Below are 17,001 nucleotides of genomic sequence, written 5' to 3' on the forward strand. Positions count from 1 at the left end.
GACATCAGAGAGCTGCAGCGTTAACTAAGTCCTTAGGGCCATGTGAAAGGTCCAAGCAAAGCTTCAGCCTAGGTGTACATCATGGAGGTGTACACGAATGGACCTCGAGTATAGGTAGTAAAGGCAAGGACTCCACTTCAGATAGAAGAGATTGGATGTGAACCGCAATCTTAAGCCCTGACCTGGGCCCCCAGTGCGGAGATGAACTGCCGTGGATGGGTAAAGGAGACAGTAATTCGGACGCTCCGGAGAACTATGCATGTGTGTAACGTAACTGGCGAGCAGTTGTGCACGCCTAACCTTCAATGGAGGGGCTCCGGCCTCCACCAGGATGCTGGTCACTGGACTTGTCCTAAAAGCTCCTGTTGCCAGTTGAATGCCACAGTGGTGAACTGGGTCAAGTAAACACAATGCTGAGGGCGCCGCCAAACCATAAACCAGACTCCCATAGTCAAGGTGGGATTGAACATAGGCTCTGTAGAGCAGCGTTGAGCAATCTGCACTCCAGTTGGTGTTGCTCAGGCAGTGGAGGCCATTGAGGTGCTGCCAGCGCATCCGCTTCAGCTGACGAAGATGAGAAAGCCACGTCAATCGGGCGTCAAATATCAGTCCTCAGAATCGGTATGTCTCCACTACAGTGAGTGGATCATCATTACGGTAAAGTTCTGGTTCTGGATGAATGGTACAATGCTGACAGAAGTGCATGACACATGACTTCGCGGTTGAAAACTGGAAGCCATGGGCTACAGGCACCAACTTTGACATGGAAAGTAAAGAGCAATAGGAAATTTTGGATAAAAATCGGGAGCGGGCCCCGGAGACCCCACTCATATAATGTGGCAAGGATATGATGTTGCAAGGTTGTGTTGTAAGCTTTTCGTAGATCCACAAAGACGGCAACCAGGTGTTGGCATCTGGAAAAGGCTGTTTGGATGGCAGACTCAAGGGAAACTAAATTATCAATGGCAGAGCGACCCTGGCGGAAACCGTACTGGCATAGAGCCAGTAGGCCACGTGACTCCAGGACCCAACACAACCGCCAACTTACCATATGTTCTAACAGCTTACCAAGAACATTGGTGAGGCTGATGGGCCAATAGCTATCCACATCAAGTGGGTTTTAACAAGGTTTGAGCACTGCAATGATGGTGTTCTCCCGCCATTGCGATGGAAAGACCCCATCGCACCAGATCCGGTTGAAGATGACAAGGAGAGGTCGCTTATAGTCGGACAAGAGATGTTTGATCATCTGACTGTGGATCCGATCTGGCCCAGGAGCTGTGTTGGGGCAACGTGCAAGGACACTGAGGAAATACCACTCCATAAATTGAGCATTATATGGTTTACTGTGTGTTCAGTGAACGAGAGGGCTTTCCTTTCCATCCACCATTTGAGGGTTCAAAATTCTATGGGATAATTCTCTGACACAGAGGCTCAAGTATAGTGCTCAGCAAAGCGCCCAGCAATTGCATTTGCATCAGTAGGTAACATGCCATTGATGTCTGTGCCAGGGACACCTGTTGGGGTCTGGTACCCACAAACATGTCTGATCTTCATCCAGACTTGGGAAGGTGACGTATGGCACCCAATGGTCGACACATGCCTCTCCCAACATGCCTCTTTCCGTCTTTTTATAAGATGGTGAACACGGACACGGAGCCATTTAAAAGCTATTAGGTGCTCTATGGAAGGGTGCCGCTTATGTCGCTGTAGAGCTTGCCGACGCTCTTTCATGGGCTCAGCGATTTCCGGCGACCACCAAGGTACTGACTCTTGCTGGGGGGCATCCTAAAGAACAAGGGATTGTGTTTTCCACTGCAGAAATGATTGTTCTAGTGACCTGCTCAACTAACACATTGATGGTACCATGTGGGGGAGATTCAACAGTGACAAAAGAGGTGAAAGCTTCCCAGTCTAGCTTGTTTAAAGCCCTTCTAGGTAGACATAAGAGAGACAGACGTGCAGACACATAAATAAAGCACTCATAGTCTAGTTTTCAACGGAAAAGGGACTGGTAAAATGGAGGAGGGTGGTTCGATCTGCACTCCAGGAAGTACCATTGAGGACACATAGGATATTGAGGGACTGCTTACACCGAGCTGCCAGGTAAGACACATGGGAGTTTCCTATCGAGCATGAGCCCCACAAATTTCGTAGTTTAAATGAACAGAAGAGCAACAGGACCAAGCTGTAAAGATGGTGGGAGGAATCAAGTATGCCACCAAAAAGTCAGGCAGATGGTTTTGCCTGTGGGAAAACAAAAGCCATTGTTGATGCTCCAGGAGTAAAGACGATCAAGACATTGCTAAAGACGCCACTCAGTGAGACAGGTCCGTGGAGAACTGCAGTAGATGGCAAAATCATCAACAAAAAGGAAGCCGGATATGCCAGGCAGGAGACAGACCATTATAGGGTTAATGTCGATAGCAAAGAGGACGACGCTCAGGATGGAATCCTGAGGCACACCGTTTTCCTGGATCAAGGTTTCTGACAAGGCAGAACCCATATGCAACTTGAAAACTCTTTCTCTTAAAAAATCCTGAAGGAAACAGAGCAGGTGGCCACGGAAGCCCCAAGTGTAGAGGGTACGGAGGATATGAGTACTCCAGCAGACTTTGGTTGCCTTCTCCAAATCAAAAAATACAGCCAGAGTCTGGGATTGCTGCAGAAAACCATACGTGACATGGGCGGACAATGTGACGAGATAGTCAACTGCAGAACAGCGCACTCGAAATCCACACAGTGCAGTCACTATTAAATTACGAGACTCGAGCCACCATACCAGCCGGACATGAACCATACGTTCCACCACCTTGCAAACACAGCTGGTGAGAGAAATGGGGCAGTAGCTAGAAATAAGGTGTTCGTCCTTACCGGGCTTAGGTATGGGTATGATGGTGGTTTCATGCCAGCGCCTGGGAAACATGCCTTCTGCCAGATGCAGTTGTATGTACGAGGGTTGTAACTTAAATAGTGGCAACTATTTATTCACAACTGATACAAAAGAGTTACATATTTGCACCCGTTACTATCCTTCAAAGTAGTCACCAGCGTTGTGTAGAACCTGTTAACAGCGATGTGGAAGGCATGGTATACCGTTAGCAGAGCCTGTTCTGTTGATGGTGTGAATGAAGCAGTCTACTGACTATCGAATCTCTGGAACAGTTCTGAAGCAAATGCCACGAAGTGGTTCATTCACCTTTGGAATCAAATCAAAGTCACAAGGGTTGGGTTGTTTCGGGGAGAAGACCAGAAAGCGAGGTCATCGATCTCATTGGATTAGGGAAGGACAGGGAAGGAAGTTGGCCGTGCCCTTTCAAAGGAACCATCCCGGCATTTGCCTAGAACGATTTAGGGAAATCATGGAAAACCTAAATCAGGATGGCCGGACGCGGGATTGAACCGTCGTCCTCCCGAAAGTCACAAGGACTTAAGTCCGGGGAGTATGGTGGATGGTAAAGTACTTCCCAGTCCTATCGACCGAACAGAGATGCCACTGCGCTGTATACGCTCGTGCATTGTCGTGCAAAATGATGGGCGGGTTGCGCACAAAGTGTCACTGCTTCTTTGACAAAGCTGGTCACAGGTGCTGCTCGAAAAACAAACAGTAATACTGTGCACTGATGGTCTACAGTGGAGGAACATAATGCGTTAGGATAACACCATCACAGTCGTACACGTGAATCACCATAACTTTAACTTTCACCATACTGGGGCTCTGATGCACTTTCAACTTTCACAGCGACCTATAATGACGCCATTCATTGGATTGGCGTTTCAATTTTGGCCGTACGATGTGGCCCATGTCTCATCCAGTGTTACAATACGGCATAAAAAATGCCTCTCCTTCGTACTCGCAGCGCTCCAAGTGCGTCTGAGCAGTGTCATAATGCATCCATTTCTGTATTTTCGTTAAGTCATGCGGAACCCATCGTGATCCAATTTTTCGCATGCCCAGGCGTTCCTTCAGGATGCGAAGCACAGTCATATGCGCTAATCCGTTTTGGTGGGTGAGCTCACAAATTGTATGGCATCAATCACTGTCCACTGACGTGGCACTACTTCTTCAGAGACACTAGGACGACCTGCTTGATGCATGTCTGCCATAGTTTGCCGACCTTCACAGAAGGCTTTTACCCAACATGCCACTGTTCTGTACGGCAATGCCGATTCCCTGCACGCCTCTAGAAGATCTTGATGACACTGCTGTGCTGTACGACCGCTGGCACATTCAATCTTGATCCAACTCCGTTGTTCCTGTTTCGAAAACATAGTGACACCATTACATTATACTCCTCACTCACAAGTGACTGTCTTTCCCTCGATTGTGTGCATACCAGTGACGTGGGACAGATGAGCGCATTTGCTCGGAGGTAAGGTAGGTATGTCAACAATGTGTGCTAAAAGCGACAATAGCAGATTCCATTGCATAGTGTCTCCACAGCAGTGTCACCACTATTTAAGTTCCAACCTACGTATTAAGCAGAAAGTGCTTGCCCGCAAGAGAAAGGTGCTGCAACATTTGAATGTGGACAGTGCCTGGCCCTGGGGCGGAGGATTGGGATGAACTGAGAACGTGATCTAGCTCCCCCATAGGAAAGGCGGCACTGTATCACTCACAATTCTGAGAAGAGAAGTGTATCGTCCAAGCCGCCTCCGCTCGTTTCCGATGGAGGAAGGCAGTGTGATAGTGGGAAGAGCTCAAAATTTCTGCAAAATGGTGGCTCAAGGTGTTGGAGATAGCAATAGGGTCCACAATGACATCGTCTGCTACCGTCATGCCGGAAATTGGGGAATCGAACTTGGTCCCAGAGAGCCATCGCAGGTTGGCCCACACACAGAGGAAGGGTTGGAACTGTTAAACTAACTAGTAAATGAAATCCAGCTGGCTTTTTTGCTACTCCGAAGAACGTGATGACACTGTGTACGCATCTGTTTATAATGAATGCAGTTTGTCATCTTAGGATGACAGTTAAAAATGCAGAGCGAATTGTGTCACGACATACCTCAGTCCACCAATGGACTTGAACACAGGGTGTTAAAATGAAAGTGCGAGGAACAGAATGTTCTGCAGTGGTAAGGGTAATGTTTGTAAGATATTAACTGAGGTCATCACAACTGGGGAAATCTTGTTCTTCAAAGATTGCCAGGGAGGAGTAAAGCCATCAGTCAGCCTTAGTAAGCTGCCATTTAGGTGTGCCTCACATGGGGTAGGAGACAGCAAACGGATAGCACATGGGAAATGGTCACTCAAGTAGGTGTCGGAGAGAATGGACCACTCGAAACAAAGGGCAAGCTGGTCAGTGCAGAAGGATAGGTCCAAATGGGAATAGGTGTGCGAGGAGTTGGAAAGTAATGTGGGTGCTCCAGTGTTAAGCCAGAAAAGGTAAGTTGATTAAGAAGGTCAGCCAATAGGGCACCTCTCTCACAGCTTCTTGGAGAACCCTAAAGGCGCTGATGCACATTAAAGTCACCGTGTAGCAGAAATGGGTTAGGTAGCTGCCCAATAAGTGGAAGAAAGTCTGCCCTGGTGACACTGAATGATGGAGGGACATAAATGATACAAAGGGAAAAACTCAGGTGAGGATGGAAAAGGCGAAATGCAACAGCTTGAAGACAGGTAAACAAGGAGATCAGTTCCCGTATGAGCAGTATGACTCCCACATGACATGGAATGCCAGCCTCAAGGGGAAAGTCAAAACGGACTGGGAAGAAATACAGAAGCTCAAAGCGGTTGTGAGGACGCAATTTTGTTTCCTGCAGGTAGGGTAAAAGGGACAATGCGATCCTAAAAGCAGGCATAAATCCTCCTTGTGGGATTGAAGGCTGTGAACATTCCATTGAAGGAGAGTCATGATGATGAAAAAATGAAGGGATCCCACCTTGATGGCTGCCGAGTGCCACCTGCAAAGACTCGCTGTTACAGGGCACAGGAGCAGGAGGATTGTGCTCAATGAGGTCCACAGAAGCTTTGGCTTTCTTGTGCTGTCGGTCTGTGGAGACAAACGCAGAAAAATGGCTGGTGATGCACAACGGTGACACAGAGGACAGTCGGCTGAAGATATCATGTCATGACACTGTTGAAGAGAATCTTTGAGTCAGCGAAGGAGAAGACCGTTTGCCTTTATTGGGCTGCTTTGAGCCTTTCTGGTTAGCAGAGGAAGACTCAGATGTTGGTTGGCTGGAGGGTCATAGAAAGTCTTCACAGGAGTACTCCTTCTGTCCTTTCTGACCCGCTGGTTGTGTAGCTGGTGGCTTCACCCCTTGAGGCTAGAGTTTGATGGCTTGTTGCACAGCTGGATGAGGGGATGGTGATGCTACCTCGACACTGGGCAATTTCACAACCTCAGGGCTGAATTTGAGCTCACATGTCTGTGTGTCCACGTCCTTCTGGAGCAAGAGGTAACAAGAACAGAACTACAAGGGCCAGACAGGAGCAGGCAGGGTTTTCGACTAGCCAATAACTTGCAAGCGACCGGTTATGGCACTTTTTCCTTTACGCATATCTCCTGGACAGCCCGCTCATCAAGATACATGGGACAATCTCGAGAGGAGGTGGCTTGGCCACCATTGCAGTTGTTGCAGCAGGGAGAAGGAGGTGGACAATTTCCCTTGTGCACGTGTCTACCACAGGAGATACATTTGGTTGAGTGTCGACAAGATGTTCTAATGTGTTTGAAATGATGACACTGGTAGCAACACATCGGGTTCAGAATGTACAATCGAACTGTGATAATTCCATAGCCTGCTTTGATCATGAACGGAAGCACCATGCTATCAAAGATAAGAAAAAGAGGGTCTGTGGGTACTAAGGAGGAATCTACCTTTCTCATCACCTGATGAACGACATTGCCACCCTGATTAGAGGTCAGACCGTCGAGTAGCCTAGAGTAAATAACACCACTAGAAGGATTCAAATTTGTATAGGCCTTGACATGAACAGGATAGCAATGGAGAAGTCAGGTGGCAAGCAGTTGTGCTTGAGAATCAGAAGTAGTCTTCAAAAGCAAAGTGCCAGGATTTAGCTTTGCAAAGGACTGACTATCTTCAGTACGTGAAACCACGAAGAACCGTTGTGCAGCTGGAAGCGTCTTTGAATCATTAGCCTCATTTGGTTTACGTTTCATAGACATGGATTATGAATATGACAGGTTCACTGCCAAAAAATCCCTCACGATTGCCAGCACCTCCAATGGCGCACTCCTTCCAGCTGGGGGCTCCCTTCACAGGGGAGAGGGTGTGCACCTGCCTTAGGTGATTGTTCACACCTCCAGAACACCTGACAGAGGGCAATTTGGGAAGGTAGCAGCTCAGACAATCACCCCCCCCCCCCCTCGGGCCTGGCCTGTACCAGGGGATATGTGCAAACCCTACCTGTTGACCCGGGGCTGGGAATTAAGCGTTACCCAGTCACCTGTTATGCGTCAGGCATGTGGACCAGCCTTCAGGAGCACACAGGAAGGGAGAAGAAAAAGAGGAACGAGAAGAGAAGGGAAACAAAGAAAGGAAATTGGAACAAAAAACAGTGATGAGACTGTTCATATGTCAGCTACAGACAATGCGGAACATTCCTAATAACACCACAAATATGTTCCCCAAAGGAGGGGAAAAAGAATAGCAAGAGGATAGACATGCAGCAGGGAAGGGAAAGGATGCTGCAAAGGCTGGGGCCTCACGGTAGTCAAGCACGAGTCTGCCAAAAGTGGCAAGACCCCTGGGAGGGAGGAGGGGGAGGGAAGGAGGGGCGGGGAGTCTGCATTGTGACAGCCTGCCCAAAACCACTCAAGTGGCACCACAGGTCTCTCTTTCTCTATGTCTCCCCTCCCCCATCCCCCTACCCAGCACCTTTGGAAATGTATTCAAGCTGATTTTGCAGGCCCATTCCTTAACTCCTTTTGGCTTGAAGTAGTTGAAGCTCTCTAAAAATTTCTTTATGTGGTTTGTTGCCCGTCCACATCCATAGCAGCTACAGTCAGGGGGCAGGGATCTCTCAAAGATCTTTCCCTTAGAACGATTGCTGTATGAAATTAGCATCTCAAGATTTTGAAAATTTATGAACAAAGTGTGTCATCAAGCATGTTGTGAGCCCTCCCTTTCAATCCCAGTCCAAAGGAGAGGTGGAACGGCTGATCCATACATTTAAAACCCAGATAAAAAAATATATCACTCATATCTTCCCCCAAGGAAGCCCTAAATACATTCCTTAGTTCATATAGGTTCACTCCAGTTGGCGTATGTAGCCGGTGTTGTTGCATCACAGCTGCCAGCTACATATGCTGCTTCATCTACGCTGGCCAATTCCCAGCTACCCACTAGCACCCAACTCGCAGTGATTCAATCCAGGTTCTGCCATCTGGGCCCACAAGTTTGGATTGTGCCCTAAGTGAATACCAGCAGTCATCCATCACTACAAGATCACTGCCTCTGTGTCATGCGCAAGTCCGATGGCTTGTTGTCACAACTCTACAACCAGCTCCGTCCACATGTGACCAACCCCCAACGGCCGTCTCCACCATCTGCGTCAGCACCCGTGCCATGCTGCATGCCTCCTTCAGCTCCAGCACCACTTCACTATGTGTGCTGCCACCGTCAGGTGGAGTAGTCAGTGCCGGGCAATCTCCGTCTCTGCAGTCCCTGTCACCTCTGCCACCGCCATCTCTACTGACTCCATTGCCAAATACCCACCTGGATGTGGACACGGATACAGCACCATCACCAACAGTGCTCCCTTACAGCCTCTCCAGGGCAATGGGCAACCGTGCCTGTCTGCACCCATGCCATTTCAGACCATATTCTCCTGTGACAGCACCACACCTGCTCCAGCAGGAATCACCTACCGAGGAAGACATGGAAGTAGACATCTCCACAGTGAACACTTTTCCCCAAGGGGGAAGGATCGCTGTAAGCTTATAGCGTGTGCATGTAATTAAACAGTGTGCAATAAAAGGGCCTCCATGGCCGACCTAAAGAGGTCACTTCACAACCTGCAGAGATGCGCACAAAGCGCTGTGCTGTATGCACAACAGCCCAATTAAAGCCCACTATTCCAGGCCCTCAGCCTCACTTTTGTTTATTTGCCTATTGTATGCTCACCGATGTGACTATATACCAATGTGTTCTCACCTATGACTAAGGTATCAGGCCACAGCTATAACACAAAATACAGACACAGAAACTACAACATGTGTTAACAAGGTGCACACACAAAAAAGTTACAGTGTAACTTCAATTTCACGTTCTTTGCATTTCTATGCCATAAATTTGCATCCCCTGCAAAAACCCATAATATCAATGCTAAAAATTCTGTGATTTTATTTTCTTTCTACTAACAGTCACCTCAATTCTAACTAACATTCATCTCAATTCTACATTCTTACTCAACTTCTTGTTTGACTTTGTCCCATTTTCTTCTTACTGACATTTGATGTGACTGAACGCGTTACATGTGGCACAAAAGACAGATGATTCACACCATGGATGGTGAAAAAGTTAAGACGTGACAGAGGGAATGCTGATGTAATCCGCAATCAGTTTTGCCAGTACAACTTGCAACATTTAGCTTCACCAGGCAATTATGATACAATTAGTGTTAGGTTGTGGCAGCAACGGGAAAACAGGACAGTTGATGCGAAGCATTCTGGACCGAGACAATACATGAGGAAGGGGTCCAGCCGTCACCTTTCCTTGTGCCACTTATAACTCAGTCTTGTCTTTTTGCATGTATTTCCAATATACTGTACTTAGCAACAAGACTGATCATCAACCTTTTAAATTCAAGGAAATGTCAGCCATTTCTGGCTAGCGAGCTCTTATTGGATGGCGACTTGCTACGTCACCCTACAGCCAGCGCAGCCACCACACCACACTAAAGCCACTTTTACACGAGGGACTTACGGGACAAAATTGATAACTTGAAGCGCCTGCGCATTTTGTACCTGCACATAAATCAGTGACCAAGGATGAAGCAAGTGACATCAATAACCTACAGATTGTGCCAAGTGTGAAGTTCTACATTTCTGAGTATGCTAAACGCTGTGCATGCACAGAGACAAGGGAGCATAGTGGTATATCTGCTAGTATTGGGAGAGCCATCTGGATTATTTCCTCCACCACCAGATTTTCTGAACTGTGTAGATGGGAGTTATCCTTACAACACATTCTCTGTTCACATAATTATTCCAGCCCCAACCTACAGTAACACACTGTCCTCACATCCTCCAACCAAGAGTTCCCACCCTCTCTGTCTTATCATCTCCTCCCCTCTCTCACCTCCCACCCTGTTTATTTGCCGTCCTCTGGCAATGCATCCACTCATCTTTCACAGCTCCTCTTCTTTTTCCCCACCTCCCTGCCTCACAACCTCCTGACACTGCACCAGTTGGTATTCTAGGCCGTGCACACTCCACCAGACATAGTTCATCTCTCACCCCACCCGTACCCTACTATTCCTTTCTCCTTCCCCTCCTCTCCCTCCCCTCCCCACCCCTTCCCCTTCCCATTCCCCACCCCTGTTCCCTCCAGATTGCTGCTTGCATCCCAGAAGATAGTTGCATTCTGGCCCAAGATGCTGGAGCTGGCAGTCATGTGTGCATGAGGTGAGCTTGCTTGTGTGTATGAATGATGTATGTCTCTCTTTTACTGACGAAGGTTGTGGCCGTAAGCTTTAGGCAAGTGTCTTAATTGTGCCTGTCTGCAACCTAATGTGTCTTCTTTATGGTAGGTAGCAAATCTGTGTTTTCCTGCATTGCTGATATTCCTAAATATACAGGTGTTATAAAGCACTTTTTCCTGTTATTTAATAGGAAAAAATAATAAAAAAGTGCTGATGATATTGCAACTCTAGTGAAACATGTCTGTATAGAAAATAGAAAAGATCTGTGTTTGCTCCAAAAATCAAATTTTAGATACAGAAGGTATTCACAAAGTTTTCTGGAACAACAACTTACCATTAAAGCTCTTTAGCTCTTAAAGGCTCTGATCTTGGTTATATCACAATGTGTTGTAGTGATCAGTCTGCTGAGATACGGTATTAGGGATCACTAGGGCTACATTCACAGCAGCAAAGACAATGGTCATCAGATGCCTTCATTACAAGTCAGTTGGCAACATCGGCCAACAGGTTGGTCAAAGGACAACTGATCACCTCCATTAGTTTTTGGCGGGATTAAAGAAGTTAGAATCTATTCTGACCAATTCTGTAGTGAAAAGAATGTGGTGAGCATTGTACACTCTTTTTCAGTTACTGGGCTAACCAGACAAGTTTCACAACTATTAGTGATGAATTGAGAAATGTTCTATTTCAAACTCAACATGAGTTGTGGTGACAATGAAAAGCAAAACAAACACCATGCACAACTTCAAATATTTTCAGCTGAACAGATACATGTCAATTAACCTTCAATGACTGTCATTCAGCATATGTGGGGAAGACAAACATATATTTTAGAATAAGGTTCTCTAAACACCGGAAGTACTGATAACTGCAAAAACATACACAACATTTGTAAAAGCACGTCACATAACAGAATCATGATCATACTGGAACAGAAACACCAGCAAGCATTAATAATAATTCACAGATAAGTAATGTTCTACTACCACAACCAAAAAATATCTACCACAGTCGTTTTGCACATCAAAATGACATATGTCACCTTTCTCACTTGAACATGTAATTGTTTGAGGTTACAATCTAGGCCTAAAATTTCTAATACAGATTTTGCTCGGGTTGCAGATAACATACTGCAAAAAGTATAGATGTGCCTGAAATGGCTAGATAGCGATGGAAAATATTTACTGCAATCTATGGTAACATTTAACTAATCAATACTAAATTGTTAAGTTGTTTGGAACTTATGGTTTCCAATAAAGTAGTGATTTGAGACCATAAATTCTCAGACATATCCCTGTTGTTATATTTATCATCCTCAGGATGCCACCAATTCCTTCTTTGTAGTATTAAACTTACGAGTTTGTCACAATTCAGGCTTCCTTGTTTAAAAGTTGACCAATTCAACCAAAGAAAACAAACCAATTTGAATTCTGCTGATTGTTGTCCGAAGTTTGTACATTCAGGTTTCGAAATCAGTAGCACCGAGACGGCACTCATATTGCAGTACTGAATTGAAAGGATTGGTCCTCTTTGGCCAATGTTTGTTGGTGGCCAATTGCCTGGGTGTCAGTGACCCTTTAACTGAAGCCTAAGTTGCACACACTTGCTTAGGAGCAATTTTAATTAATTAGATAAAATAATTATGTTTCTCCTGGCTATGTACTGCCAAAATGTGATAGGCTCACCACAATCTGGCATTAAAATCTCCTAAGAACATTATTTTGTCATTTTTGTATATATGAGGCATAATGATGATGATAGAAACTCTGACTAGAGCTCCTCTTTGGTCTCAATTTCTCCTACCAGAATGGAAATACAGAAATGTTCGTTTTTGTTAGTTTAACTTCAGTCTCATAAATATGAGTCAACTGTTTATGTCAGCAATAATTTTCAAGATACGAGGGCCATTCAGAAAGTAACCTCCGGTTGATTTAAAAAAATACACCAAGTTAAATAAAAATATTTTAATATATACATCTTACAACTACATCTTTGCACTATTTTTCTACATAGTCTCCACAGCGATTGAGGCACTTATCGTATCTCTTCACAAGCTTTGAAATTCCTTCTGCATAAAAATCACCCGCTTGTGCCTGGAGCCAGCCTGTGACCGCATCTTTGAGCTCTTCGTCGTCATCAAACCGCTGTGACCCGAGCCATTTCTTCAAATGCATGAAGAGGTGATAATCACTTGGAGCCAGGTCTGGGCTGTAAGGTGGATGGTTGATAACGTCCCACTTGAAGAACTCAAGAAGGGCCGTTGTTCTGCGAGCAGAGTGAGGACGGGCGTTATCGCGCAAAAAAACGATACCGGAAGTCAGCATACCACGGCGTTTGTTCTGTATAGCCCGTCGTAACTTTTTTATTGTTTCACAGTACACGTCTTGATTAATGGTCGTACCACGTTCCATGAATTCAACCAACAACACCCCTTTGGCATCCCAAAACACCGTTGCCATCAGTTTTCTGGCAGAAAAATCTTGCGAGGCTTTTCTTGGTTTGGTAGGCGAATTTGAATGTGCCCACATCTTTGATTGTTCTTTTGTCTCAGGGTTCACGTACTTAATCCAGGTTTCGTCACCGGTCACGATTCTGTTTAACAATGGTTCTCCTTCGTCCTCATAACGTGACAGAAAGTCTAATGCAGAGGCCATTCTTTGAGTTTTGTGGTGGTCGGTAAGAATTTTGGGCACCCATCGTGCACAGAACTTACGGTAACCCAATCTTGCTGCCACTATCTCGTACAAGAGAGTCTTAGAAATCTGTGGAAAACCAGTAGACAACTCCGACATTGAGAAACGTCGATTTTCACGAACTTTTGCATCAACTGTCTGAACGAGTTCGTCAGTCACCAATGATGGTCTACCACTCCTCTCTTCATCATGAACGTTTTCTCGTCCACTTTTAAATAAACGTACCCATTCACGGACAACTCCTTCACTCATAACTCTTGGTCCGTACACGGCACAAAGCTCACGATGAATAGCTGCTGCAGAATATCCTTTGGCTGTAAAAAACCTTATGACAGCACGCACTTCACATTTGGCGGGGTTTTCTATTGCAGCACACATTTCAAACTGCCACAAAAACTAAACTAGCGCAGGTACGACGTTCACTCGACCACGGCTTGATGCCGACTGACCTGTTGAGTGCGCGAACGCACAGATGGCGTCGCTACTCCCCCCACAACCCGCACTGTGACCAATCGGAGGTTACTTTCCGAACCACCCTCATATATTTGAGTAAATCACTCTCAACAGCAAAATCTACTTTTTCAATGCCAGACTTCTCCAAATGTTTCTCTTTCCAGAACAACATGTCTGGGTCTTAAGACATCTAAGCCATGTTGACAATATATCATTTATGATCACAAGCAATAAGGATTGTTCAGAACCATAGGTTATCAATTTTGAGGTTGTCTAGCAAAATCATAATATTCCATGTTACAATATACATTTTATAGCCGAAGAGAAATGAAGCTACTGGAAACAGTTTTCTAGTCAAAAAGTAGAGAGGCTCTGGAGATGTTTCAGTCACCTTTGTTACTCCATTCATACACAGAAGTTGAATATGTTGTACTACTACATTATTGAGATTGATATTTAGAGCAACTGTACTGTTAGAGTTCTGTTGTCCAGATTTGTACAGTAGGAAGGACCATCATGTATGTATCAAAACAGATAATGCAATTTAAAAACTTTGTGTGACTGATGAAGATCAGTAACAATCAAAATTAGTAGCAATAACACAAGTCTTTATAACAGCTAATGGTGGTAAAATATGATTTTCAACATACATCTCCAAGCTGTGGGGCACACACTACTGAAAAATAACTTTCTACATGTGATCTACACTCAAAAAATGTCCGATTTCTTGGAAATGCTAACAGAAAATTTCTCATGAAGTGTTATGTAATAGTAAGAATCCAAGGAAGGGTAGTGCCTACAGAAAATGCTTGACAATTAAAATACTAAGCAATAGAAAAATCCCTTTGCAACTGCACAAAAGAAATGAATAACACTTTCCTGAGCCTATGTGGCAACCTAAAAACCCAAGAAAACTATATTCATAATGTTAGTTACCTTCCAATTGTACCACCTTCCAGCAACAAAAATGTTCATCCAATTATTATTCAAAGTTTTGAAGTTCTACCATTACCTTAAAAAACTGAAAATTGTTGGCAAGCTAGTGCTAGCAGGCTCAATGAATTCAAAGAATGAGCTCTACTCTAAACATTTAAACTGTGAATGATTACTGATGAATCAATATGTTCTCTCATATACTGGATGTTCCAAAATTACACCAACAAACTTCGAAGTGATGTAGAAGGTGTCTTGAGAAACAAAATGAAGACAGGAACCCATGTCCGGAAACGTCATCCAATGACGAAGTTGTAGGTGCTAGCACTTGCATATATATGCACAGACAGGTTTGATTCAATGATGATGATGATGATGATGATGATGATGATGATGATGATACAAATTTTCTGGGATGATGGAGAAGGATAAATGTATAAATGAGAGATGAGGGTCCCTGGTCCGAAAACGAACAAGTCGAAAGTTTTAAGTGAAAATTGTTTTGATACCTCCGACACTTGAACACAGGTACCAGTACTTTTTTTGTTACGACTATAGGGTAGGCAACTTTCAGAGGTGGTAGAATGGACCAAAACAAGAAAGACATGTTCAGTAAGTGTTGGCTCTAAAATGAATACCTTCAGAGTTTTGACCATTTATTCAACAGAAGTGACAAGTTTCACAGTAGCGAAGATGAACAATTGCTCACAGCTCCTCAGGTATGCATTTTAGGGCCCATGTTTATGGGACCTTTCTTTTTTCTTTTTTCTTTTTTTTGTCCATACTGTCACCTCTGGAAGTTGCTTGCCCTACAATCTTAGCAACAATACTACTGATACACATATTCCACTGTAAGATGTAGCACAATGATTTTCACTTATAACTTCCGACTCGTTCGTTTCTAGGCCAGGGTCCCTTACTTTAAATTTATTTATTTATTCTTCTCCATTGTCCCCAAAAGTTTCTATCATCCATTGTCCCCAAAAGTTTCTATCATGATCAAGGTATCACAGGCACTGGTGCCTTAACTTCGACGCTCTGTAGAGTCGTTGGCTGACATGTCCGGAGAGGGGTTCTGTCCACATTTTGTGCCTTAAGATACATTCTATATCCCCTTGGTATTTGTTGCTGTAATTTCGAAACACACTGTACATAAAAATCCACAATTTACCTCAGCCTGAGACTTATACAAGGATGAGTTGTTCCTCCAAAAATTGGCATGTCAGTACCAATAAGCATCTGGATGTCCTCAAATGTCCACAGAACATTGCGAGTAAATTTGTGATTTGATAATGGGTCAGGGAGTTGTTCTTCAAACTGAGGATCAGGCAGTGGTGGCCAAACCTAAAACACACACAGAAAAGACCAGTAAGGCTTTACTGCGCACAAGTACTAGTTACAATGGAGAAGGTGATACAAATACTGGCAAAGTACATACTTATTTCATACACTACAAGCATTTGGTGTCAAGAAAACAGTCCTCAATAAGAGAGACGTTTGACCACTGAAGAGACTACATTACTTCAGAACACAAGATGTGCATCAAAGTGTGTTCTTATTGCCTTCATCAGACTTACTTTGCAAATCTGCAATAGGTACACTGGGAAATCTGTTTCATGAAATACAACCTACAAAGCACCATGAAACACATAAGAACTCAAATTCTGTTCAAAATTCCTCCCAAAAACTTCTGATAATGGTTTTTACAGAACACAAGCTTCACTGCCTCAAATCAATATCAAGAAACAAAATGAAGAGCTAACAGAATTGTTATTCCTGTATTCACACTGAAAAAAGAAAAAGAAAAAAGGATCAAACGCTCATGACAAACCATTCCAATGAAATAATTATTTTCCTTATTTCAATACACTCTGAAATTACAGAATATATTTTGTCCTGTGATATTAACACAAACCTTTGTGTGAACACCTGTGGTCATAATTTTACTTAGCGTTACTATAAATATTTATGCCAGTTGTCCAAATTAGTGTCTCTATTTGCATAATAAACCACAAAACACAATTAAAACCATGTATAATGCAAATATGCAGCATGTACAATTCTGGTAATGTTTCTATACCCTTATACAAATGAGACCTAACACATTGCCCTTGGTCAACTACTATCTAGTTTTGTTTTTTAAATGGATTTTGGTTACATTTCTATTACAAACCAATTGAAGCTTCTGGAATGTAAAAGCAATACCCCCACTCATGGTTCAAATAAGAGATGGAATTTAAAACTCAAAACTGTTCACCATTCTCACAATCAATTAAGCCAAAAGTGACAGAATATAACAAACTGAGTGTT

At 44.1% G+C, this 17,001-nt stretch overlaps 1 protein-coding gene across 2 annotated transcripts in view; it reads right to left on the bottom strand.

Moving 5' to 3' along the window:
* The window catches only part of LOC124792931 (erythroid differentiation-related factor 1), a 223,155-nt gene that overhangs the window by 165,479 nt on the left and 40,675 nt on the right, over window positions 1–17,001 (bottom strand). For both annotated transcript variants that reach the window (XM_047257980.1, XM_047257981.1), the window contains exon 6: window positions 15,863–16,035. In XM_047257980.1, coding sequence (XP_047113936.1) covers window positions 15,863–16,035 — 173 coding nt within the window. The remainder of the gene's footprint in view (window positions 1–15,862; window positions 16,036–17,001) is intronic.

Source organism: Schistocerca piceifrons, chromosome 1, assembly GCF_021461385.2.
Source record: "Schistocerca piceifrons isolate TAMUIC-IGC-003096 chromosome 1, iqSchPice1.1, whole genome shotgun sequence".
In the NCBI taxonomy this organism is placed as follows: Eukaryota; Metazoa; Arthropoda; class Insecta; order Orthoptera; family Acrididae; genus Schistocerca; species Schistocerca piceifrons.